The following is a 27807-nucleotide window of genomic DNA, read 5'->3' as shown; positions in this document are numbered from 1 at the left end:
AATCCTTGTAACACTTCTAGCTTCTGTGTTCTTATCTGTAAATTTTAGGAGTTATGATATAATAATTCTGAAGTTGACTTCTGACAGTTTGGATATGCTAGTAAAGAGAAGCGGAGGGTGAAGGTTTATTATTTTTTCTAATTTACATTCTTCAGGTTTGTGAGAAACTGTTTTTTCTTCAACCAAAAAGCACATCTTCCAAATACAGGAAGTTGATAGACTGTTATCCATAACAGAAATAAACAATTAAATCAACAATTTATTCGCTGATGAAATGGTTAGGTAAAAAAGCCAAAGGAGTCTTAAATAGGCTCGTAAAACTGTTAGATTTAACAAAGTCATATGATACAAGGTCAATACAAAAAAAAAAAAAAAAAACAACCCAAAAAACTACCTATGAACAGGCAACAACTACAAATTGAAATTTTTAAAAAATATCATTTACAATGGCATTCAAAATGTGAGATGCTTAGGAATAACTTAAAATGTGTGTAAAACTATATTATGCTGTTGAGAGAAATTAATAAAAATAGAAGTCAAATGAGAGACATACCATGTTCATGTGTTAGAAGACAACATCGTTACAATATAAACTCTTTTCAAATTGATCCATAGATTCAACAAAGTCTGAAACTAAATCATAGCAGGCTATTTGGGGAAACTGAGAAGGTGATGCTAAAATTTATAAGGAAATGGAAAGGACTTAGAATAATGATAACACTTTCAAACGAACAAAGATGGAAAATTTGCACAGCCTGATTTCAAAATGTACTATAAAAATCAATGATAAAGGTAGTGTGGAATTGACTTAAAGATATGTAAATTAGTGTAATGGAAGAGAGAGTCCACATAGACCCCCACATATGTGGCCAATTGATTTTTGTCAAATGTGTCTAGGGTATTCAATGGAAGGGAAGTCTTTTCAACAAATTGTGCTGGAAAACACTGCATATGCCATTGGGGGAAAATGAATTTTAACCTTATCTAACATTATACAAAAAAAAATTAACAAGGAGCGAATTATATCCCTAAACTTACCTATATGTACATTTTTTCAAAAAAGAATACAGCCTTTGTTACCATGAAGAGGCAAAAATATAAGGAAAAGAAATATAAACTATAAAAGGATAAAAGTGATAAACTGAACTGGATCAAAATTAAAAACTCCTGCTCTTCAGAAAAAGACATCAAGGAAATGAAAAGCCAAGTCACAGACCTGGAAGAAATATTGCTAATGCATATACCTAAGGATTCATATCCAGAATATACAAGGTATACTTATAACTCCCAATAAAAAGAAGCAATTCAATCAAAAAATGGGCCAAGAATTTGATGACACTTCATAAAAGAACATAAATGATGGCCAATAAGTGCATAAATAATAAACATCCCACATCATTAGTCAAAAGGGAAATGTAAATAAAAACCACAATTAGATAAATTATTATAAAATGTAAATAGCTAAAATTAAGAAGACTGACAAGTGTTGCCAGGACTGAGGACCAACTGGACCTCTCATACTTTGTTGATGAGAATATAAAATGGTGCATTAAGGAAAAAAATTTTTGCAGTTTCTTATGAAGTTAAATAGTTAACCATATGACTCAGAAATCCCTCTGCTAGGTATTTTATAAGAGGAATAAATACTATGTCCATACAAAAACCAGTACATGGATATTCAAAGTAGCCTTATTCATAATTCAAAATGAAATTAAAAATGTGTCCAAAGAAGTTAATGAATAAACAAAATGTAGCATACCCATACAATGGAACACTGCTTAGCAATCAAAATGAATGACTACTGATATGCATAATGACATAAATGGATCACAAAAAAAAAAAATATATATATATAGTGAGTGAAAGAAGCTCGGACACAGGAGTGCATACTATATGATTCCATTTATATGGAATTCTGAACAGAGGAAAATAACCTATACTGGAAAGCAGAATGGTTACCTGGGGCTGAGGGTAAAGGGGAGTGAATGTCATAGGCCATGATGAAGCTCTGTGGGGTGGTTGAAATGGTCTCAAGATTGTGGTGGTGGTTACACAGGTGCATACCTATGTCAAAGGTTCACTGTTATATGCTTTTAAAATAGACACACTTCATTGTACTTAAACCTCAAAGGGTTGATTAAAGAATATGAATCAACAAATTCCATGGACATTTGGCAAGTGGGGAAAACAGGAAGACCGTGTATATAATAGCATACATATACTCACGCATATTCCAGAAGGAATGTAAAATGTTAGCATAATGGTGAGTGTGAGAAATTAGGTAACTACTTTGGATCCTGAGTTGCTGATGATACTATCTGAATGTTTGAAATACTACTCTATCAATGTTCTCAAATATTTTCTGAATCTTAACAAATTAAGACTGACCCCAAAAGTCCACTGCCTTCAGTCTCTTCTCTGTACTATTAAGTATCCCCTAGATTCAAAAGCTAAATGAAAAGCAGTGATTTGTTCTAACTCTGGATATGAAAAACTTCGTGTTGGGATTTATTGAAAAGTGTTTTTTTGGGATCCCTGGGTGGCGCAGCGGTTTGGCGCCTGCCTTTGGCCCAGGGCGTGATCCTGGAGACCGGGATCGAATCCCACGTCGGGCTCCCGGTGCATGGAGCCTGCTTCTCCCTCTGCCTGTGTCTCTGGCTCTCTCTCTTTCTCTCTGTATGACTATCATAAATAAATAAAAAATTAAAAAAATTAAAAAAAAAAAAAAAAAAAAAAAAAAAAAAAAAGAAAAGTGTTTTTTTGATCTCCACACTCTCACCAGCATGAAGGGTTTTCCAAGAAGATGTTAACAGTAGATGATTTTAGAATTTAACCAACCCCCAGACTAGGTGGGTCCCCTCAGTTTTCCTGGGATGCACAGCATCAGTGCCTTTCACACACTGTGGGGCCATTTGTCTTTAATGAACTGAGACTGGCACAGATTAGGCTGATGGCAAAGAAAGGAGTATAAGGCTGCCCTGCCCTTGGGTCATTATGTACCCAAGAGTGATAACCAGCCTCTAGGTCTTGGCTCCAGCGCTTTCACACTGATTCTTCTTATCTGAATATTAGAGAAAACACACATCCCGCCTCACTGGTGTGTGGAGATAATGCAAGGACAAGAGTTCTGTGAACTGCACAGCAGCTAGGAGCTTTTATAAAGGAGCCAAAAGAAAAGATTCCGCTGTGTCTTTAAGAGGATTTCCAGTGGGAAAAGGAATATTTCTCTCTTATAAAGACTTGCTTATAACAATATTTTTCAAGGAACTCAGCTCAGATGGTCCAGGAAACACATTATGGTCGACTGCAGCATGCAAATTCACTGCTCAGCACATTATGGGAACATAAATATAATCATGATCCCCCGCACTTTGCAGGTTCTCAGGCTGTCTCCTTCCTTTCTGCATTTTTTCCTGTCTTTCCTCTCCTTTTCTTTCCCCTTCTACTTTCTCCTCTTCTTTCCTATTGGAAGGAAATTAAAGCAGCTCATCTCAGATATAGGGAAGATTTATGTCTTTCACTTTAACAAAAACAACAACTTTTTCCTTAATGGATCCAATGTCAAAATTCCTTCAAACTTCTCGATGTAACAAAAGAGAACTATCTTAAGGTATGAAGATACGTTTTCCACTAATGACTAAAAAAAACCCTCCAAAAAAACCAAAAAAAAAGTGGAAATAAATGGGAGGCGGTAAGAAAGTCGAAGAGTCCTCACTTGGCAATTATTCAGCGCTTGGAAATTTCCAAGCCCTCTGCAATCATTAATTAATTAGGGAAGATGACGTTCCACTTTACGAAGGCTGGGAGCATGACATAAAGAGGTCTAGAGTCTTTCCCCAAGCTGAAAGAGGAATGTCAAGGGAGGAATTGGGACTAGAATTAGGAGCTCATTTCTCAAGCCAGTAGTCACATCACTAAGCCACTCAGAGTCAATACTGGGACAATGAGCTCCTCTGTACACAGGTGCAGTTGAATACAGCAGTGTTCTGCTCAAAGACCAGCTATGGAAGAGCCCCCACACCCAACCCCCTGTGCCCCCACAACACACACAGGAAATATCTGTAGTTTTGTCGGCCTCTTTCCCCTTTCCCAAAACAGACAGATGGCTAAACACCAACCCCTAACCACTCCCCTTTATAATCCCAGCAAAAATAGACGATTTAAGTTTCATTTTTAAAATGCACAAGATGATGTCAAAATGCAGGACACTCTCGAAAATAAATTTTCAAATGACAGGAAATCTACCGATAGCCAGAATGTGTAATAATGTAGTAGATCATCTTGAAGTAGATCATCTTACTCCAGTAAGAAGGAAAATGATGTTTTGTGCTTTCTGGTGCCTGGCTGATCAAAGCTGATTCCAGCACCCTGACTAGGCTGCTGATGGCCGACCAAATGCTAGTCATGTGGCTGGACCTGACAGCCTAGATCCAGGTCTTGCAGTGGGTGCTGATTTTTTCTTTCCCCCTACAGTGCTGGATTGGTTCAAAATGTTGAAGAATGACTATCTTCAGTGCTCTGTGACATGATGGGTAGACAGGACTGGCTCCGTACCTGTCACCAGATGATTCTCTCTACCTAGACATACTTTTACTTTGTCTTGCGTCTGTTTTCCCAGGTGGGGTGATGGGATCCTGAAACAACTCAAGGCTCATCTCTCTCCCTTGGGAACATCAGTCAAGCTGCTCTAGACAAGGCAACACTGCATGCCTAGATGAGCTTAAATGGTGATGGCAATTTTCCCAACCTAGGCTTTTCATCTTCCATAGGAGAATTTGTTTCACTTATATCCAAGTGAGGTAAAGTTGAATAACCCCATTTTTTTCTGACCTGGTTGTTTTCTGGTCCAAGAGGGACTACTGCACACGTGCTGTAATGATAACAAAGGCCAAGCCTATCCAGCTTGGCTATTTTCAATAAACTTTATTTAAAAACAAGGCAGGGATCCCTGGGTGGCGCAGCGGTTTAGCGCCTGCCTTTGGCCCAGGGTGTGATCCTGGAGACCCGGGATCGAATCCCACATCGGGCTCCTGGTGCATGGAGCCTGCTTCTCCTTCTGCCTATGTCTCTGCCTCTCTCTCTCTCTGTGACTATCATAAATAAATAAAAATTAAAAAAAAAAAAAAAAACAAGGCAAAACAAAAAAAACCCGAATAAAACTTTGCATGGAGAGATTTTGAAAAGAAAGGTCTTCCAAGAGTAATGTTCCAAAAACACGTAGCATTCGGACTTGGAGAATAACTTTGGCTAGTCAGCTTTCATGTAATGAGCCTTCATAAGGTGAACGGGTGGGTGCCTCCAGCTACTCACAGGCTCTACCAGGAAGGATTCTTTTCCTCTCAAGAACCTAAAATTCCTTTGGAACATACTTAATAGAGCAGACACTTTCATGTGAGAATCGTGATTTAGTAAATACCTTATCTAGAGAGCAAGGACCTGACAAATTTTTGGTATAATTTTGAAAATGTGAATAAGTATGCCTGGGAATTGACAATCTCAAATGGGTAAAAGAATTGCTCACACACACACACACACACACACACACACACACACAACACTTCCATAATCCATCTCAATAATTACCATTTAACTTCCAGATAATCAAGGGCTCTCCAGTTTCTGAATTTTCATAGCTCTAAAAGGGTGGGCTCAGTTCCAACCCAATAACTGGAAACTAGCTTGGTTTCTCCCTCACATTCCTTCCAAGTAGATCACCTTGGTTCCTCTTGATAGGGTGGGAAGAAACATTATGTTGGTTCTAGTGCTCATGGAAAATCCAAGTTGTAGCTGAGTAGCTATGTGCAGTATTTTAACTATTCGCAGGAAGTAACTGAACATGTTGACTTAAAACGTATGCTTGCAATAAAATCCAACTACTGTCATAAACAATTTTTAAAAATTTCTTAATATCTTAAAGGCTGGAGAGGAAGATAATTCCTGAAGGATCAGTAATGCGGATGAACAAGAGGTAATAAACAAGTGCCAAGCTACTACAGCTCCTTCCCAAAGGAAACTAGACAAGGTGTCTGCATTATCTTGAATCCCCTGCATCTTACCTACCTCCTGCACTCTTGTATACTTGTTCTATCCCAGCAGCCCTAGGTTTGTCCTGCCGTAGGCAGAACCCAAAGCACCAACTTCGCTTGGGTTCTAACTGGCTTTACATGAGCCTGACCTGATAGCACTTCACCTAATGTTGCCTTATATACCTCTTACTTGCAATTCTGGGAATCTCTCACCCTTATTAAGATATGAGGTCCTGCAGATCTATTCAGATCCCAAGTAAATGTAATGTCTTAAGTGTGAGGAAGTTTCTTACCCACAGAGGGAAGTTTTGACGAATAGGAGACAAGAGCTAGAAGCTAAATTATTTTCCCTTCCTTTTCCTGAACAGACTGTCCTGATTTGTTCATATATAGTCTTTTGGAAGATGATCCTCAAAACTGAACAACTGGTTATTTTTGATACTAAACAGTAGCCTTACTGGTAACATAGCCCACATAGCATCTCCCCACTTTCCTGTTTCACTCATACTTCCCTGGGACTGAACATCCTAATGGCATAAAAGTAGAGTGTACACTTTTGCCCTAGGCTCTGCTTTCTGGGGAAAGCAGGCCAAGATACATACTCCTTCAGCCTCATTGCTACATTAATGAGCTCCCTACCTTTTGCTGCAGTGGTGATGCACAGGGTGCTGAAACTGGATCTGTGATATAGGTCTTCTTGGGACCAGCAACTGGATACATCCCAGCTGGGTTCTGGTTTCCTGTTCCAAAAGGAGGATACCCTTGTTCTCGCTTCCAGGTATTTGGGTGACCTTGTTGACCATAAGGTGGATCAGAGTCATTTTTGCCCCCATAGCCAGGCCCTGCTGGGCAAGAGGCTTCATAGTAACGACCTTGGTTGGGGGCATACCCATACCCAGGCTCAGGCTGAAGTCCTGGCGGTGGCATATAGGCATAATCCATGCCCCCCCGTGTGGAAGGAGGTGGGCACTGCCCAGAGATAGAAACTGGCTGAGTGTTATAGCCCTGGGGTCCTGGGCCTGTGCCATAAAATTGTCCTGATGAAGGAGCAGCCATGTAAAGAGAGCTGGGCTGAGCTGACTTCACTTGTACATTAAAGGTAGGCCTTGAAGGGGTGGACGCCGTTGTATAGGAGGCAGGGACCGGTGGAGGCTGGGGCTTTAGTGTTCCAATCGGTGCCACGGGGATGGGTCCAGCCTGGGGTGCAGGCTGGGGTTTCAAGGTAGACTTTTTGGTTGCTGTTAGAGGGGGTTGGTTTGGTATAACCATTCTTTTGTGTCCTGTGACAGGGGTGGAGACTGGAGGAGAGGCTGTTGAACTAGTAGAGCCCTGAAGTGGGAAAAAGGAAAAAAAAAAAAGGAGATTATTGTCAATGAAACATAAAAACACATATTAGTGACAGCTATTATTATCTCATATTAACTTTGCAAAATACAAATAAGGCATAGTTCCTGCCTTCTGAGAATTCACAAACTAACACAAAAATCATAGGCATTTTTGTGTACTAAAATGAACAATCGAAAAAAAAAAAAAAACTTAAGGAAATGACTATATATCATTACACCAGAATGAAAAAAAAAAAAATACTTCAGAGAAAAGCCAACCAAAAAGAGCAAAAGACTTATATACACTAAAAAGTAAAAATGCTGCTGAAATCAATTAAAGACATCAATAAATACAAAGACATCCTGTGCTCATGGATTGGAAGACTTAATATTGTGGAGATATTAATACTATCCAGAGTAATGTACAGATTTAACACAATCCCTATCAAAATTCCAAAGGCATTTTTTTTTTTATAAAAAGAGAAGTATATCAGCCAAAAATTCACATGGAGTCTCAAGAGACTCTGAATAGCCAAAACAACCTTGAAAAAGAACAAAACTGTAGATCTCACACTGTGTAATTTCAAAATTTATTACAAAACCACCACAATCCAAACAGTATGATAGTGGCATAAAGACAAACACATAGACCAACAGACTAGGACAGAGAGTCCAGAAGCAAACTCTTGCATGCATGCACAATTAATTTCTGATGGGTTTCAAGATTCATTTGTTTGGGAAAGCATAATCTTTTCAACAAATGGTGCAGAAAACTGGATATGCACATGTAAAAGAGTGAAGTTGGACTCTTACTTTACACCATAAGCAAAAAGTAACCCAAAAATTTAGCCCCAAATATAAGAACTAAAACTACACTAGGTTCCCTGCATGGAGCTTGCTTCTCCCTCCGCCTGTCTCTGCCTCTCTCTCTGTCTCTCATGAATAAATAAATAAAATCTTTTAAAAAAGAAAAAGAAAGCAGAGGGGAAACAACAAAACAAAACTTCATGACATTGGCTTTGGCGTCTTTTTTAATATAACACTGAAAGCACTAGCAATAACAACAAAAATAAACTGAACAATGTGATCTCAATCAAATTACCAAAGACTTAGTCATCATTCAACTAAAAGGAGGTACCAGAGAAAGAGAAGGACCAGGCCAAGGAAAACAGAAAAAGAAAAGCAAAGAGAAACAAATACCCTGAGGACAACCAAGAAGATGCTAAATTTTAGACCACAGATTCCTGTCAAAGAGTGATTTTCCAAAGATAATTCAAATGCCGAATGCTCCTCCTTTTCTAGCCTTTCCATTTCTGTTGCATTCATTCATTCAATCCAGAACACTTACCGAATACCCTAAGAATGTTTAAGGACCAAAAGATGAAAAGATCTCACTGCCAAACTATGAGAGTCCTTGGTTAGGCTGGGGATAAATAAAGGCTCGGAGAAGGCTTGGAGATTTAAACTTCTGTCCTCCAGCATCAGGCTACTGGGGAATCTGCAAATATGCCAATGACAGAATGTTTTTATTTTACTCTGAGTTATTATTAGATCTGTTGCTATAACAAATGAATGACCACACCCTGATTTTGTTATTAATTTCCATGCAAATTAATGTATGCATCGATGGAGAGAATGCAGGGCCTTATATTATTCTAGTGTCATTCATCCACGCCAAGCCACTAGAGATAAGGGGAAAGATGCCGCTAACTGCCTCTTCATGCCCATGTGTCTTCATCATTACTCAAAGAATTGCAATTCTATCTAGGGTGACAGTGTGCCCAAACTTAAAATATGTCTCTTAATTACATTGTAGATAGGAGTTGCCATGGGACACAGTTCTGACCAATGAGATATATACTAAGCATTTCTGGGAAAACTAAAACTCATCCTTACCTACTTTGCCAATTTCCTCTTTCTTGCCTGATATGTGGATGTGGGGTCCTAGACTGTGCAGCTATCTTTCCCCCTTTGTAATATGCAAGTCTATTGGCACACATATATAGCTTTCTGAAGATAGCCTTCTGGTGATCTACGCTGATCTGAAGATTAAAATTTGGTTACTTGGTTAACATATAGTAATTCTCAACTGGAGAGGAAACCACCTACTGACCAGGGAAGATTGGGAATGAGTGGGAATAACTTGATTGTCACAGTGATTAGGATATACTATTATTATTGTTACATGGGCAGACAGTAAAACACAGCATTGTCGAACCCAGATGGCAACAGTGCTCCTGATAAAAGATGACAGATTCTTTGGCCACTTTTCTTCTGCCAACCTACCTGTGAAGTTCCCAGATGTGAGCCAAGGACGTCACTGATCCCCTCTAGCATCTTTCCTCTACAACACTCTCCACTTCTTGGTTCAAATAACTGCTCTCCCCTTGGTCCCTTTGAGTCTGGAGGACACAACAACTTTGACTTTGCCTGCTCCAGATTATGGCTCTGTCCTTTCAGGCTTCACCCTATCCCAGTGGGCCTGTGACACAGTGCATTTATAAATCAATGTGCTACCATTTTTCTTGGGATCCTGACCATTGCAGCTCTCTTTTCCACATTTTATTTGTCTCAAATTTCGTCTACTTTCCTAGGGAATTTGTAATTCTAGATTTAGTTCTCTAAGTTACAGGAGGCTGTTGAATACAGTTATCTTTTATTCCCCTCCCTCCTTTTCTGATACTAGCCTTTCAGGGGACAAACTTGCCATTTACTTTTGTAATTTAAGCAACTTGAGTAATCTTGTCTTGGCAGAGTCGCTCTTCCCTTCTGCAAGAAGATGGCTCCAATAGTACCCAAGAGAAAGAGATTCAGTTTCCTTTTTAGCAGCTTATTAAAATATATATCCTGAAGAAATTCCTACATAAATACACAATCAAGATCCTAACATTCTGTAGTAGAAAGCACAGTAGAGTCAGTTTGAACCTTAAAAAAAGGCAAAGTCAGGTGTTTTGTTTTTTTTTTTCCCCTAGTCAACCATGTCAGTCTTAAAAAAATGTCAGCATAGATGGAATTGAATATAAGAAGGAATAAAGCTTTTCTTTTCTTTGATGACTCAAGATCAGCAGAAACCCAGAGTTCCTATTTTGAACACTTTACAAACCCAACTATAAATGGAGACAGTGACTGAGCAACTGGCTAATGACAAGCATACACTCTGCTGCAGCTGTAAGGAAGCCTGCCCCCAGAGCAGATCCTTCAAAAGTCACAGATTTGAAAATGAAAGCCAATCACATTGATAAAATAAGCAAAAAAGACTTAATGTAGATCTAACTCTTTAGAAGCAACTTTTTCCAACAAATTTCTCTTTCTCTGTGGATACACACACACACACACACACACACACACACAATTTAAACTTCCCTAACATCCTTGATGGCATGCATCAGGGCACAGATTCAGTAGCGTGGCTTTCTTCTAGGAAATACCTCGCCAGTAGAGCTCTCTTTGGGGGATGAGAAGGTTTCTCAAAACTTTATTATGAATTCTGCTGTGTATGTGCCGGCATGTTTCTGAGTACTTCCTATATCATAACTCTGTTAGTGAAAATAGCACATTTAGCTATATTTTTTTTCCTTTGCAATTTTACATTCTTTACCTCATTGGAGGTGGAAGGGGTAAAGAACAGGAATCATTTTAAAGCATATTTATTTATGTTCTTTATAGTTAAAGAAAGCTATGGCAACATTTTCCTGGCCCACATATTCAATTAAATACATAGTGAATCTTTTCTACTCACTGAATTAGTTGGCACTTCCGAGTATTTATTTTTGGCGTATCATTTCTTTTTTGTTTTGCAGAAATTCTTAAAGTTTTATCATTATTTAACATTTTTATTTTGAAAATCAAGCACATTTTATAATTATAATAATAATAATATATATATATCCCCCCGAGACTTGAATCTCTGTAACAGTCTTCTCGTGTGGTTATTTTTCCAATAATTATTCTCTCAAGATCTTTGACAAGAAAAGCTCTGTGAGGTTAATGGGAGAATGGTAACATCCTCGGATGAACAGTGAATGCATGTCTCCCTGTCCTTCAGGAGTTTCTAGTCTGGTAGAGGGGCGAATACAGAATCAGCTCCTGTTGAATGGATGTTCTCATTAATTGGCTGTGGCCATAAGACAACAACAGACAAGGAATGTTGAGAATGTCTCTCGTGCTCACCCTGTGGCGCAGGTCCTTGACTTGCTTTATGGCCAAGTCAGAATAATGTCTTATTCCTCAGTCTCTCTTGGCCCTGCCCACTCACTCCCTGAACACATCTGTACACACACACACACTCCCCTCCCCTAATCTACTACTTTGTCTTCTCTGGAACCCCTGATTACTTCTTACAGCCTGTACTTTACTCCAGTCTTGTTTTGTTTTCCCTACTATTCATCCTCATCACCATGTCCCTGAGCTATTTATTGCCATCAACTCACTCCACTTCTTTCTCACTTTCCTTCCTCAATAATGCCACAGTCATCTAACATGACCATATGAGCCTGATCCCAATTTGCAAATGACTCTGCCTTGTGTTGAACTCTTTTTATTACTCTACACTGTGTTTTTTTTTTAAATATATTTTACAAAGACTTTCCAGTCTAGTCCCTGCCTCCCTGTCCAGCCACCTCCTTCTTTCCACCATCACTCACATCACACTCCAGCAATTTTAGACTGATGCAGAGACTGGAATAGATCACACAGTTATGTCTGTACTCATATCTGTCAGCCAGGCCCTCCTTCTATAGTCTCTGATCTGTTCTATCCAACTCTCTACCACGTTGCTCCCCTGCTGCTCAAACATAGCCATCTGGGCAGTTGCTTACTTATTCTGCAAGTCTCAGATCAAATGGTGCATCTTCTGTAATGTCATTCCTGACTCCCCTGTAAGTATTTTGAGGTTTTTTTCTATGGTCCTTCAGTTATATACCCCATGAACTTTGTACATAACCTCATTAAAATGGTTACGTTACGGTGTTTTAATACTTGACTTGCATGTTTTAGAAGTTGGAAAGAAGTCAAGCTGTAAGATCTAGAAAGTCAAATTATCATGATCTCAAACAGACAGAGATTTGTCTTTTATAATAGATAATCCAGGAATAGGCAGCCAAGAACTAATATGTCTGCTCAACAGTGACAGCAGGGATTCAGGCTCTTTCTAGGTTTCTGCTAGAAGTACTTTACTAATCTTTCTTTCAAATTGCTACTGAGGACAGTCTTCAACATATTGCCCAATGGCCCCAGAATCATGATCCTTTTTATCTGATATAGGACCTCTTCTCTTCTCGCTCTCTCTCTTTATTAAGTCTTTCCAGGACCATAGACATAATTTAAAATGCCTTCTATGTTCTGAATATTCTTGAGTGCCTATCTCCAGAATTCAGCAATACTCTGAATACTAGGTCCAAATATTCAGCTGTTTATTTCACGGTCTGCTTGGATGTCTCAAATGCTCTTCAGGCTCAACACAGTAAAAACTGTTTCATCATCTTCCTTGAATCTGCGCTTATGCTTCTCGTCGTCTGGTTTTCTCATCCACACAGGTGTTGCTCAAATGAGAACACTAGGAGTCATTCTTGAGCCTCTCCCTCACATCCTCTTCAAGTACTAAATCCTGTGGATTCTATTTCCCAAATAGGGAGTTCTGTAACTCTCAAATATTTCCACATTTCTTCATTTCCTTTGCTGTGACTCTATTGCAAGATGCCACCACCCATCACCGGGAATTGTCCAACAGCATCCAGACTGGTCTCCAAGAATATACTCTTGCTCCCCACTTCAGTGAATCCTTCATTCTGTAGACAGAGTGCTTTCTCTCAAATGCAGATTTAATCACACTATTTTCCTGCTTAAAAGTTTTCAGTGGCTTAAGGGAATGGTTTGGACTCTAGCTCTTCTCCTTCTCCTCAAGAGCTACACATTATATCACTCTCTGACACTGGCTCTCTCTCATTTCAGGGATTATACCCATTTGGCTCTGCACCTCTCTTTGAATTCTAATGAGCTAATTCCTAAGAACCCCTTTAATCTCAACCTGAGTATCTGGCTCCTCGGCAACCTTTGCTGAATTCTCTGGCAGAGTAAGCACTATTTACTCCTCCCCTACTACACATGTCACACTTGTACCTGTCTGTTTTCACAAGGTTAGAGATGGTCCCTCTTATTCACTCCTGCTTCCCCAGTGGCTTTTTCTTACCGTAGCCACTAGTAGGCATTAGACAAACATTTGAATGAATGAATGAATGAACGAATGACCAATAGACTCCATGAAACATTCATTTCTCTTGTCAGATTATAACCAAACATGCAAAATAAGAACTAGCTCATTTTTCTTATTACTTGACAATCAAGAAACTCTGTCATGCATTTAATGTATGCTTAATTACAGTAATCTCATTAGTCTCTCCCTTCCTCTAAATAGTTCAATGACTTTACTTTTTGAATTTATTACTACTACTCTCTTTCAAAGAAACATTGAGATGCTTATTTTCATTTTGATGGTTATATTATGTATGCAAATTCTACTTGATGCTGGCTCAAATCTCTTACAGAAATAGTCAGGGGCAAAATTTTAAATAAACTTTGAAAGAAAGGAGACTAATGCATTTAAAAATAATCTTTAACAACATGTACTGTGACAAAATGCATGTGGACTACCAAGTAATCACAATACCCTGATCTCTAGAAATTTAATTAATCAAAGTTATTTATTCAATTAAAAAATTGAAATTCTGCTATTTGTCAATTGCTGAGCTGGTTGCTAAAGCCACAAAAAGACAAAGGCAGAGTTACTGCACTCAGATAATTATTAATTACATTTTTTTTGGACAAATCTGGGTGTGATAAGTAAAAGTGTCTCTACTAAGAAAGAAAGCTTTCTCAGGTAACAGAAGGGGAATATATTCAAAAGTTAAAGTCCTATATGAAAGCAACTATATTAAAGTCAGAGCCCCCTCATATATTTTGATTACAGCTATTACAGTGATGTGGAAAATGCCTAAGACAGTAAATGAAAATGTAAATGTTAAATGACAAACTCAGAATGTGAAACCAATCATATATGCAATATGATTGAAGCTACATGAAATGTTATTTCCATACAGACAAAGAACAAATAAACTCTGGAAAGGGGAATGGTTGATTTGCTGGAATGGATTCTGGGCATTTCAACTTCAATTTTATTTTCAATACACTTATTTTCAGTTATGTGAACAATCTAGTGATTCTAAGAGTAAATTCTGAATATTTACAATAAGTTTTAGTGGCCCATAAGAGCCTGCTCTCGTCACTAAAAATTCATACCAGGTAGGTACTGAATAAGTAATGGCTAGATAAATAAACAGCTAGACTTGGTTGCTAAGTTTATAGAATTAGAAAAACATGCAAAAGACCTGACCTATGTCAGTTATACTGTCATGCATTCCTCATATTTGCTACTTGTTTTTGCTTAATAAAAAAATTACTTCATTGCTTTCTTCAGATCCTTAATTGAGGAATAACTTAATTTTGATTTCTTGAGTCCCTTTAGCAATTATCTTCCAAAATTTAGGGTTGATTGATTGATTGAATTTTAAGTAAGCTCTACGACCAGCCTGGGGCTTGAACTCACAACCCTGAGATAAAGAGTTCACATGATCTACCAATTGAGCCAGTCACGACTCCGAGCCCAGAATTCAGAATTAGTGCCCCCAGCAAATAGATTTCTTACTCATTCGGCCTAGTCACATTGTTCACTTGATAGATGACCCCATGAGCTAGAAAGCAACCTAACAGACTAAGAGTATAATACATGAACATACTACTGTACATTTCGACAAGCATTTTTCAAATCTGGCATCACAAAAGGATCTTTGGCGGCTTTTTTATAAAAATTATCTTTTGTCCACCCACTTAGAGACTGAAATCTGGAAATTAAAAAGGAAAGGAGCAAATGATTCTTCTTTGAACCCAGAATTCACGACTGCATCCTTTGGTAGTGTTATTAAAGCAGAATAAAGAGGTATACCTGGAGCTGGGAGGTAGGAGTAATAGAAGGGGTTACCCTAATTATCTTCAAAGGAAAATGTTTATATGAGTTAGACTTAGGGACCAATGCAGTATTTGTTTAGTTCTATAAACTCCTTATGGGCAATCTATCTATGGGTTAATTTGGTGATATGTGTACCAGAAGTCCTGATAAAGTCCATACTTTTTGTTTCTTGAAATGCTCATATAAAAATGAAAGATTATAATCTTATAAACAATTTAAATAATGAATATGGGAGTTGTTAAAATAAATGATGGTGCATTCATATAATGGAATACTATTCAGCAATTAAAAATCATATTGTTAAATATTGCAAAACCGATCAACAACCGACCAATCCCGCTTCTGGATATATACTCAAAATGAATTGAAAGCAGAGACACTGCACACTCAAATTCATAGCAGCATTATTAATAATGGCTAAAATGTGGCAGCATACCAAGTGTTCACTGACAGGTGGATACATAAACAAAAGGTGCTCTATGTATACAATATTGCATTACTCAGAAAGAAATTCTGACAACTGAATGAACCTTAAAACAGCATGCTAGGGGTCCTGGGATCGAGTCCTCCATCATCCCCCCTCCCCAAGGAGCCTGCTTCTCCCTCTGCCTATGTCTCTACCTCTCTCTGTGTCTTTCATGAATAAATAAATAAAATCTTAAAAAAAAAAACTATTGTGCTAAAAATGCACTAGGCCAATTATAAAAGAATGCATACTGCATGATTCCAATTACATAGGGTGCATAAACTAAGCAAATTGACCAAGACAGAAAGTAAAATGTGGTCACGAGGGAGGCCGAGGAGGGAGGAATGGCGAGTAATTACTTAATGGGTATGGAGTTTTAGTTTGGCAGGATAAAAAAGAATTCTGGAGATGGATGGTGGTGATGGTTGCACAACAACATTAATATACTTACTGTATTCTTGAAAAATGGGTAAGATGGTGGATTTTGTTGGATACTTTAACACAGAAAATGGGCAAAAAGAACAAAACAAAGAGAATCAATTTAAAAAATCAATAATTTTATACATTTTAAAATCAGTTTAGGAAACATTTTATAACCGTTAATCAGTATTTGCATTTATCTCTAGTTCTCATACATGGATACATACACATATGGCTAGAAAGGTATATCCTCAAAATGATCCAGTGGGCATTTTAAGGGAGTGGTTTTAGGTGCTCTGTAGGCTTTTCCTATTTTCCAAAGTTTCTAACACAACCACAATTTACTTTTCTTAAATCAGAGTGTGTGTGCACGTGTGTGTATATATACATTGATATTTTTCGAATAATATATATGAAAAATATCAATTACTTTTTTTAAATTTTTATTTATTTATGATAGTCACAGAGAGAGAGAGAGAGAGAGAGAGGCAGAGACACAGGCAGAGGGAGAAGCAGGCTCCATGCACCGGGAGCCCGATGTGGGATCTGATCCTGGGTCTCCAGGATCACGCCCTGGGCCAAAGGCAGGCGCCAAACCGCTGCGCCACCCAGGGATCCCTGAAAAATATCAATTACTTAAAAAATTGACACACACTGAAAAATAATAGCATAGTCTCCCAACTTGTGTATGTGTGTGTCCATAGAGAAAAATAGGAACATAGTAAGTCAGACACTGAAAATGATTTAAAAATATTTTTAAAAGGTGCAAAACTGCATCAGCAGGTGTAATTTACAGAAATTTCGGTTTTCATCTTCATAGTTTTTTTCCATATTTTCTACACGAAAGAAAAAAGTCACCTCAGAAATGGTAGCTGAAAACTGGTGAATGGTTAAAATGATCTCAATAATTACTTTTGAAATTAAAATCACAGGATTTTAATTGGTATCACAGAGTTCAAAACATTACTGCCAATACAGGGACACTACTAGTACACAAATTTTCAGCTGTTGCACACCAAGCCACACACACACACACACACACACACACGCACACCCTCCCCCAGGAGTTCTTGTCAGAGAGATGCAGACATAAATCTCTTACTTCCGTGCGCTGTATCAACACCTGTTCACTTCACAGCACAGCCTTCTGCAACATGAGCTACAGCTAGTGAGAGGGCTCCTCTGAACAGCGTCAGAGGTAGATACAGCAGAATCAGTAGGGTCTGGTGTGGCACTCGAGAGCAGTTTTTGTCTTAGAAGCTTTTCCATTTAATTATTTCTCTCAACAATTTAGAATATGTATAAGAAGACTCTGGGGCAGCTCGGGTGGCTCAGTGGTTTAGCTCCACCTTCGGTCCAGGATGTGATCCTGGAGACCCGAGATCGAGTCCCACGTCAGGCTCCCTGCATGGAACCTGCTTCTCCCTCTGCCTGTGTCTCTGCCTCTCTCTCTCTCTCTCTGTGTGTTTCTCATGAATAAATAAATAAAATAGAAGAAGGAAGAAGAAAGAAGAAAGAAGAAAGAAGAAAGAAGAAAGAAGAAAGAAGAAGACGACTCTGAAGGCAAGCGGCTCCCGGACTACTGAAGACACCAAAGCCAGTATGTCTAGCTTGCTTGCCCAGAAATAAAATCATTTGGGAACATCAAGATGTAACGTTGGAAGCTCTCATTTCTTTTCTTCTTTTTTTTTTAATAAGATTTTATTTCTTTATTCATGAGACACACAGAGAGAGAGGCAGAGGCATAGGCAGAGGGAGAAGCAGACTCCCCACTGAGCAGGGAGCCTGATATGGGACTCAATCTCAGAACCCCAGGATTACAACCTGAGCCAAAGGCAGATGCTCGACCACTGAGCCAACCAGGCACCCCGTGAAGCCCTCATTTCTTACTTCCTAAATATCAGACAGGGAAGCAACGATCTGGGTGAGGTCCTGCACTCATGTATTGATAAAACTATCATGTCATCATGTCAAAATCAAGAAAGCTAGTATTTCAAGGTGAATTTTCTCCCCAAATAACTGTGAAATGAGATGGTAGGTCATCACTTTTGAACTTGAGAGGTCTCCGAGGCTGCTGTTTATACAAATCCCCATACGGTACACTACATTGAGTCCCCGGCATGCATGTGGCTGGCCCTGGATAAAATGCCATTATGATGAGGGTTAATTTGATGTGAGTGTGTTCAGTAGTCTAGGAACGTAGTGACAGAAGAACCTATTTCCATAGCAAACTACCTCATACATGGAATCATCCCTTCTATGTGTTCCTGTCTAATCATGCCGGGGTTTGGTGAAAAGTACCAAGCACAGAACCAATTAGCCAAAGAACAATAAAATGTAGTCTCAGTGAGAATATAATAGTATAGGTATATTTTTACATGGCTGGTAGCACTGGAAATTGGAATAATTCTTTTGGTAGGTAAACTGGCAGTAAAGAGCCATTAAAACGCTCATAACTTATGTTAATTGCATATTTACAAACTATTAGAGGACGCTTTAAGAAATCATGGCACACTGATCTGATGGAATGTTCCCAGCAGGTAAGCAAGGGAACATGTATTCAAAATAAGTCTATAAAGAAAAGCAAAATAATAGTGCATATATACAGGGACAGAAACATTGTGAATCAGTAACATGTTAAGCTTAGTGAGTATCTTAAAGATACATAGTCATGTGATTCGATGTTTTAATACAGCCATACAATGTTTTCTCCCCTCGGTATTGCAAAGGTTGTTGGTTCTATCGCCTAATTACATGCAACCTTCCGGTTCTCAAGGCCAACTTATTATGATACCCTAGTTCAGTCCACGATCACTGGTCCCCTAACCCACTGCAATACATATAACAAATACATGTAGACATATGCTTTTATGTGTATATTTAAAAAAAAAACCTGAACTCTTATTGTCCTCTCATACAGCTTCTACACTGTAACCAGAATATTTCTAAAACCCAAGGCAGATCATCTCCTTCCCTTATTAAAATCTCCTGAAGATTGTCATTGCTCTTAGAAGGAAATCCAAATTCCTTCTTGACAGAGCCAGGGCTCAGCTTCCTAGTCTCCTCTCTTCCCTCCCCAGGGCTGGATGCTCCAGCCATCCTGTGGTTACCTGACTTGAACACTTTCCAGCCTGCTCCCACTTCTCCACTCCTCACAAATATTCATCCTTCAGGTTTCAAATGAATGATGCCTCTTCTGGGAAGCCTAGGTTTGGTGAAGTGTCCATCACCGGTTTCCCTTTAAAATTGATTGAACTTCCTATATAATAACCCTCGCCCATTGTTTTGCAATCCTTTAACCTTCTTCCCGCCTCCCCTCCCAGCTCCCTATGGGTGAGGACTTGTCCTTCTCATTCAACACGATGCTTTTAGCATCTAACAAACCCATACTCCATAGCACTGGTTCAATGAGTAAGTGTGATTTCCATAATTGACAATTGCTGTAAGCAAGGGAGGTGTTTAATTACAAAACAAAACAATAATGGCAGTCGTTGGTTCAATTTTAACTGTCCCATACTATTTTTTGTCTCCTCCCAGTTTTGTAAAGCTGAAGCCTTAGTTAGATGAATAACTAAGTAATAAGTATTTAAGTATGATAGTGGATTCTATAATTCAATCTAATTAAAATGATATTCTGAGTTACTCTAGGTGTTTTAGGTTTCTTAGCTGTAGGTGACAGGAAATGCGGGGAGCGTGGTTCAGTAGTTTTTGGTTATAATCAACTACTATAACAGAGCCAACCATTCCAGTCTCTTAGTGTTACTCAGAAGCCATTAAGGACAAAGAGATGCATAAAAGAGTGGGATCCTTTCTCTCAGGAAACCCCCAAGTCGTACAGGGGTTTCTCATTGCTCAAATTTGCATGTCGGTGGTAAAATTTAAAACGTAACCACCTTTGAGACTTTGAAGAGAGTTGTCTGGGGCAGATGGAAGTACAAAGAAATTTTTGAGAAAGAGGAAATAAAGTTGGCTTATTTATGTATTATTATACAATATCCTTTACAGAACCGTGGCCTATTAGAGCTTGAAGGAATTCAAATGTCACGAACTTCTACTTTCTCATCAAGGAAACAGGGCTCAGGAAGGATTCACCCCAAGTGACAAGGCCTTGACAGGGTCAGAATTAGAACTCAGTTTTCCAGACTCTAAGACCAGCGTTCCTGCCCTTACACCAGAGTGACCAGACTTAGCAACAAGCCTACAAAAAAGGCAACAAATCCAGTTTTGTTTTTTGACAAAAGTGAACCTCAGTGGATAGACACCAGGCAGCACTGCGTGGAATCACCAAGAAGGCTTGATGGGGACAAGTTGGGTTGCTGTGTTTTCATACAGGAGTTTCCAAAATAGTAGTGGAATTCAGTAAGGGAAGCCACCAGTGTGAGCAAGTGGCTATATTTGCTACAGTGGAAACAAACAGACCTTCGTTCACATATTTCCAAAGGAATTTGGGTGACCGAAAGCAAAGCGAAAAAGGAATAGGTTCTGTGTCACAGTCCTTAGGGATTCTATAAGCAAGATTTGCTAAGACCTCCCAGATACTTCAAATAAAAGATGGAAAGGACATCACATTCCCAGCACATTAAGCTCATAGCAAAGTCACTAGATGGTTGCTCTGGTGGCTTTTTTTTTCTTTTCTTGTAGAATACATGCTCATTTTTAAATGATCAGTGTATCTCTGTGATTTCAATGTACATCATTCACATCACATATTGTATGGGAAAATAAAGTTTCCTTTCGAACATATTTGTTCTCAGAAATGGAGACTGTTTGTCCACTTATTGTAGATGGACAAAGGGGGTGAATCACAGAAGGGTATAATTTCTAAGGAGAGAGCACTTCGCCACAGAGTAGGAGGAAGGGAAGAAAATGTTTTCATAAAAAGCGACTATTAGGGACAAATAAGAGCTCTATTCACCAAACCTGTACATATCCCTTTATCCTTGTAAAACAAGCTATGAAAGCCCATAATGACTAACTGCAGCAAAATTACTCACATTCTAACTTTGCATAATCGCTAAAATGGTTCTGGTTTTTTAACCCTCCCCCTTCGACAATTCTGCACTCTTAAAAAAATTTTTTTTTCAACCACAGCACAAATGGTTATAGCAAACGAGTGTACCAGGCACATCTGCTGTTCCAGAAAGAATTCACTCTCCTGTGCCAAATCCACGTCTATCGGAAGAAATAAAAATAAATTGCGAGCAGGTTCAGCAAATGCCCAGATAAATCCTGCAATGACCACATGGAGTAGATGCATTTCTGGTAGCTGGTGTTGCCTGAAAAGGGTGAGGCAATGGAGCAATCTGGAAACAACGATTGCTCTCCCACCAGTCTTCGTTCCTCACTCCCGGAGGGCACAGTGGAGGTAGCTCCTTTCCCATTCTCTCCAGGAGACTATTTAGAGAACAGTTTATAACCTCAGAGGTGAAGGGAAATGGGCAAAGTGCTTGCAATAGATGGATAGTCATCTTAGTAATGACAAGAGCAATGACAGTCCTAGTTTGAATGATCCCCCAAACCACTCCTTGCTATGTTGTCCATTTATACTGAGGAAAGCTTTGCTGATAGTGTCTATGTGATATTTTAGACTGTGCAGTGCAGAAAACATGCTAGAATTTGGAGTAATAATTTGTTTTCTCTTTTCTTGACAGCCACTGCCAGCTAGAAATCTGAGGATGGCTTGGGGGAGAGATCACCATGATTTTGGCCGTGATACATGGTGACCGAGCTCTGTGGATGAGCAAGGGGAGGGTGGCTAAACCAAGAGCAAGGTATTAGCACCACTACTGAAATCCTTTATCAGCTGAGGGGTGCAAATGGCTGATAGAGCTCAATCATTCTGGACTCCTCCTTCCAGAGGCACCTCCTTCTGATGATAAAATGAAGAGTAGTTTTGACCTTTTGTTTTGTTTTGTTTTGTTAATTACAAAATACCAAGCAATAACAAATTCAAAGATAAATAAATATTCTTTGGGACCCAATTTTTAAAAAAGATTTTATTTATTTATTCATGAGAGACACAGAAAGAGAGAGAGAGGCAGAGACACAGGCAGAGGGAGAAGCAGGCTCCACGCAGGGAGCCCAACATGGGACTCAATCTCAGGTCTCCAGGACCACGCCCTGGGCTGAAGGCAGCGCTAAAAAGCTGAGCCACCTGGGCTGACCAAGGACCCAATTTTTAATTGAGATAAAGTCTGAAAGTCCTGAGTCAAAACAAATTCACTTATGTTGTTTTCAGTGTCTTCTTTACAAGCAAGGGATTGCTTGGGAAACTGTAAACATCTCTGGTAGCTTAAAACAGCTAAGAAACACCTTCAATCTCAGATAAATTCTGATACCTGAGGTCCTTTGGAACGGCATAAAAACTGAGACCATTCTCATTCTGATACTATTTTCAAGATTCATATTGATAAATCTCAAGAGCTATATATGTTGCAGAATGCTAACCCCTTTGTTTTAAACTGTTACATGAAAATAAGAGGATGTAGGTACAGCAGGGTTGCTTAGTGGTTGAGCATCTGCCTTTGGCTCAGGGCATGATCTTGGGGTTCTGGGATTGAGTCCCACATCGGGCTCCCCACAGGGAGCCTGCTTCTCCCTCTGCTTGTGTCTCTGCCTCTCTCTCTGTTTCTCTCATTAATAAATAAATAGGATCTTTAAAAAAAAACATTAAAAAAAGAAAATAAGAGCATGATTAGAGTCCAATATCTGAATGAGAAAAAAATCTGAATGATTACTATAGTATTAGAAATATAGGTATTTTGCTTTCTTTTTCTTCCTTCATTTTCTTTTAATGCAAGCATTATATTTGTATTTAAAATAAAATAGCTTTATGTACAGAGAAAAACAATCATTTCTCCAAACATCTTTTCCTTTCAAAGAACACATTGCATCTTCCCAAACCACCCTAAAGCAAAGAAATATATTAGTTGCCTTAAATACATGACTTTAGAATTTCTTTTTTAAAAATGGTGTCATTCAGGTCATTGACCATTAACTGACCACCTTCTAAATACCAGAAGTTTTGCCAACTTCTGGGTAACAAGTTATGGTTCCTAGCATCAATGAATTCAACTGTAGTTGGGTGAAACAGGCAGAAAACCAGTGGAAACTTCTCAGATTCCCAGAAGTCTGACAAACTCTACTTGGAATAGAGGGCTCTATAGCAACCCATTCATTTTTTAAAACAGAACTAAGTTCCAGCTAGCCAAAGAACACTGGCTTAAGAGGCTGAGAAGGAGGGTCCTTCTCCTACTCTGACTACTAGATGACATTAGGTGAGCTCCTGTCTTCTCTGTTGATTAGCTCCTTCCCTTTCAAGGTGCTGGCTAAAAATGTCTTTCACACTTTACATGGGCAGCTGAATTCGAGCATCTTCCCCTGGTCTGCTCTTCCTGATATCCCATGTATCTCCAATAAATGTCATCACCTAGGTAATTCTCACGCACTCTCAAGTTAGAGAACTGTACTTCAATACTATGTAACTCCAGAAGTTACCATATTCTAATATTCATTATTCATCCTTTCATTTAGTTATGGTAGCCCAAGGATTAAGCTACAGAAGGCAACCAAAGCTTCATTGAGGAATGACTGCATTGACGAATGAGTATATTCAAGTGTAAACTTATCCCCTGTTTTCTTAATTTTCTTTATTTAGTCTCTGTGTGTGTGAGCCCTTGCGATTCTGGGATGACTGGCATCATAGAAATACAAAGAAGATGATAGGTAGTGTGAACAACATCATTATTTGGTAGGAAAAGAGGAAATCACTTTAAAAAATGATAAAAAAAAATCACAAATGATCCTAGGCATCAGAGGTGCAATTTATGGAGCTAGCCATTTTATTTCTGTATTTCTTCACTCAATACCCCGGCAGTTAAAATGTGAAAAACAGGGACACCTGGGTGGCTCAGTCAGTTTAGTGTCTGCCTTTGGCTCAGGTCATGATCCTGGGGTCCTAGGATCGAGCCCTACGTTGGCTCCTTGCTCAGCGGGGAATCTGCTTTTCTATCCCCCTCCGCTCCCTGTCTCATGTTCTCTCTCTCTCAAATAAATAAGTAAAATTTTAAAAAACAACAAAACGAAACAAAAAGGCAGCAAAACATAAAATTTCCCAGGATATCATTCATAGATGGTACACAACAGAAATACTTAAAAGATATTTTACTGTTAGAAAAAATATAGTTCGGGGCACCTGGGTAGCTCAGTGATTGGGCATCTGCCTTTGGCTCAGGTTGTGATCCCAGGGTCCTGGCATCAAGTCCCACATCTCCCACTCCCCCATGGGGAGCCTGCTTCCCCTTCTTCCTATGTCTCTGCCTCTTTGTGTCTCTCATGCATAAATAAATAAAATCTAAAAACAAAGAAAAGATAGTTCAACTTTGTGTTTGTTCTGTTGTCACTCCATGGTTTTTTAGTGATGGTTCAACAACATATTTGCTGTTTCTCAGAGCTGTGAAGGACAATGCTGGGTGAATCCTCACGTTAAGATACAGTTTCTACATTAAAATAGTAATATTCATTTCAGAAAATATGGGAGATAACAACGAGATTAAACAAGAAAATAGCAACATCCATAATTCAAAACCTCAGTGTTAATAACTGTTAAATTTGGTAAATGTTTCTATGCACTTACATGTACATTTGTATGTGAGTGTGTACATGTGTATAGGCGTAGTCCGTAGGAGTACTGGTGTTTAAAGGTGAACCTCACTGGTGAGCAATTTAATATCTCATTTTTTTTCATTTAACATATCGCATATGGATTATGGATTGAAAAATTCTTCAAAAAAGCTGTTTACAGTGTGGTCACCAAGTAGTCAATCAGCCTGCACAGATGGGAACACACGAAGGCAAGGAACCTCCTCACCATGCATGTTTCACTGCAAAGACAAGACTAAGATGAGAAACAATAAAGATTCTCCCACTGTCCTGAATTGTGCTATAGTCTCTTCACAAGGTAGTTTATTTCTGATAACAACGATTTGAAGAGGTGCAACGGTACAGCAAAATACCAGGCATGCACTTCTAACAAAATGTCAACTCCCCACCTACTCACTTCTCATGACTATCAGATGATCTTTCCATCAGCCAAACTATACACATGCATTTCAGACCCATGCCAAATACCTCAATGATAAACCCTGTGATATTGAATTTCAAAAGTCTTGTTGTCTCAAGACATTTGATATTTGAGATGGGGCATCTAAGAGCATTTGTTTAATATTATTGTTACTGCCATTATTACCATTATAATTACTGCATTCCTTCTATCTCTGTAACATGTGATTGTTAGGAAGCCAAATACAGAATGACAGGACCAGGGCTGTGTTGAAGAAATACTAATCTGGAAGCCATATGGTTATGAAGGGCATAAAGGCTGCCAGACCAGAAGCTACTGCAACAATCCAGGAAAGAAAAGATGGGGCCCTCACAGGGGCCAGAGTTTCAAGGAAAAGTCTCCTAGAGCATTAACTAAAGAGTTTATACTTGTACAGATTGTCCCTGGATACATTTTCCTAGCAACTTTTACCCTGTACAATGATATTTCCAAATACGAATAGATTTGAAGTAAATGAGACCCTCTGGTGCAGCTAATTTAGTGGAAACCAAGCAAATACGCTCAAAACACTAAGTGTTAAGATAAATATAAAACTGGGGCACCAGAACAAAAAGAAATAGAATCACAGCATAGAGCTGTCATGACTGAAGGCCTCAATTCGGGCACTCAGATTTTAGTGACACTATCAACACTTCGTAGTTTATGGCTCCTTTAAGAAAGAGAGTGATTTGTTGCTTTTAGGAAATGTGAGCAGCACAGCACCTTGCATATGTCTTACAGAGGGGGCAGTTTTGTGGGGAACCACCGTGTATGGGTACAAATGACCTAAATGATGTTACTTCTGGCCAAAATTCAAAGATTTTATTTTATTTATTCATGAGAGACACACAGAAAGAGAGGCAGAGACACAGGCAGAGGGAGAAGCAGGCTCTCTATGGGGAGCCCGACACAGGACTTGATCCCAGGACCCCGGGATCACAACCCGAGCCAAAGGCAGACACTGCTTAATGAGCCCTCAGGGGAAAGGGAGAAAGGAGCATTAGCACACTGACCAAATTGTACCATATTTTACATATTTCCTAGGCTTTGTCTAACTAGTGTAACTAAAATTGGGATTCAGAATTAGAAAGGAACTATCAATTTAGCTTTGTCAAACAAAGCACTAAACTGAATGTTTCAGTGCTGAATCTCACAAATTGAGGGCCTCAAAGGTCACGGGCCATCCAAAAGAACTCAGTCAAGGGTGTCTAGGAACACTGGCTCTGACCTCACCACAGGTAGCCGCGGTCAAAGCTGCTGCAAGCCTCACCACTCCCTAGTATCCTCCAATCGGACGCTAGCATCAACTAACCATTTGCCTCCTTGCTTCACTGTGGTTTGTCCTTGGATCAAGGGTAAAGAGAAATACTTCTTTGGTAATAACTTGTCTATTTAAAAAATGAATGATTTGCTTTAGGAAATATGGAACACAGTGTAGATTACACCTATGTGTCATCTATATAAATAAGAAGCATCTATATAGACAGAACATAACCTCAAATACTGTTATGAAACAAACCATTAAGTTTGGTCAGCTTTGGTCGACTTACCCGGATCTGTGATATTGTAATTACCGCCCCAGAAAAAATGAACTATGGTTCCACATTGAAGAACCAAAGAGGGTACGTAAGTCTATGTAAAAGAGTGCTGTGTGGGGCAGCAGAAACAGAAGCAGGCACACCCACAGCACTGCCACAGCAAACAAAACAGTAGTAACAGAGCAAAGATAAACTCCAGCATAAATGCTGCGAACAACAATAGCAAACCTTCTCATGTTCAAATGGAGCTATACAAACCAAACAATCCGTGTCTTTAATTCATAAAATTTTTAATAAAGTCTACAGTCTTCAAAGAGTCCACAAATAAAATAGCCGATAGAATTAGTGAAATTATTGTGTTTAATGATCCTAAGCTTCAATGTATAAAGATAAAACTATTTTGAGCCTCCTAAGTTTTCAACAGGAAAGTAATAATGCGGGATCCCTGGGTGGCGCAGCGGTTTGGCGCCTGCCTTTGGCCCAGGGCGCGATCCTGGAGACCCAGGATCGAATCCCACGTCGGGCTCCCGGTGCATGGAGCCTGCTTCTCCCTCTGCTTGTGTCTCTGCCTCTCTCTCTCTCTCTCTCTCTCTCTCTCTCTCTGTGACTGTCATAAATAAATAAAAAAAATTAAAAAAAGAAAGTAATAATGCAACATGACTTTGGTCCTGGAGTACAGAGCACTAAAACTTCATTTCAGAATACAATTATTCTAAAGATGTAACAACATTAGAGTTTTCAAATTGTAATTGTTGTTCTCTAACCCCCATGAACATGACAAGGAAACAACATACAGGCACTGAGAGTTTCGTGCACAGTTTCCATAAATATATTGTAAGGTGCTTCAACAATATGTAAATACTCTATCAATCCATGGATAAAAAATACCTTTCAAACAATAGAAGTAACAGA

The 27807-nt window shown here is 39.0% G+C and overlaps 1 protein-coding gene across 18 annotated transcripts in view; it reads right to left on the bottom strand.

The window, feature by feature from the left end:
• The window catches only part of LOC112645817 (LIM domain containing preferred translocation partner in lipoma), a 670895-nt gene that overhangs the window by 247342 nt on the left and 395746 nt on the right, over window positions 1-27807 (bottom strand). For 17 of the 18 annotated variants that reach the window (XM_035710426.2, XM_049105701.1, XM_049105702.1 and 14 more), the window contains one exon: window positions 6666-7355. In XM_035710426.2, coding sequence (XP_035566319.1) covers window positions 6666-7355 — 690 coding nt within the window. Of the gene's footprint in view, window positions 1-6665; window positions 7356-8699; window positions 8850-27807 lie in introns of all 18 variants that reach the window. The other variant, XM_025425340.3, reaches the window with a different exon arrangement.

This window comes from Canis lupus, chromosome 34 (assembly GCF_003254725.2).
Source record: "Canis lupus dingo isolate Sandy chromosome 34, ASM325472v2, whole genome shotgun sequence".
Classification (NCBI taxonomy): domain Eukaryota; kingdom Metazoa; phylum Chordata; class Mammalia; order Carnivora; family Canidae; genus Canis; species Canis lupus.
The sequence above is the reverse complement of the archived record's forward strand: the minus strand, read 5'-3'. Positions and strand labels throughout refer to the sequence as shown.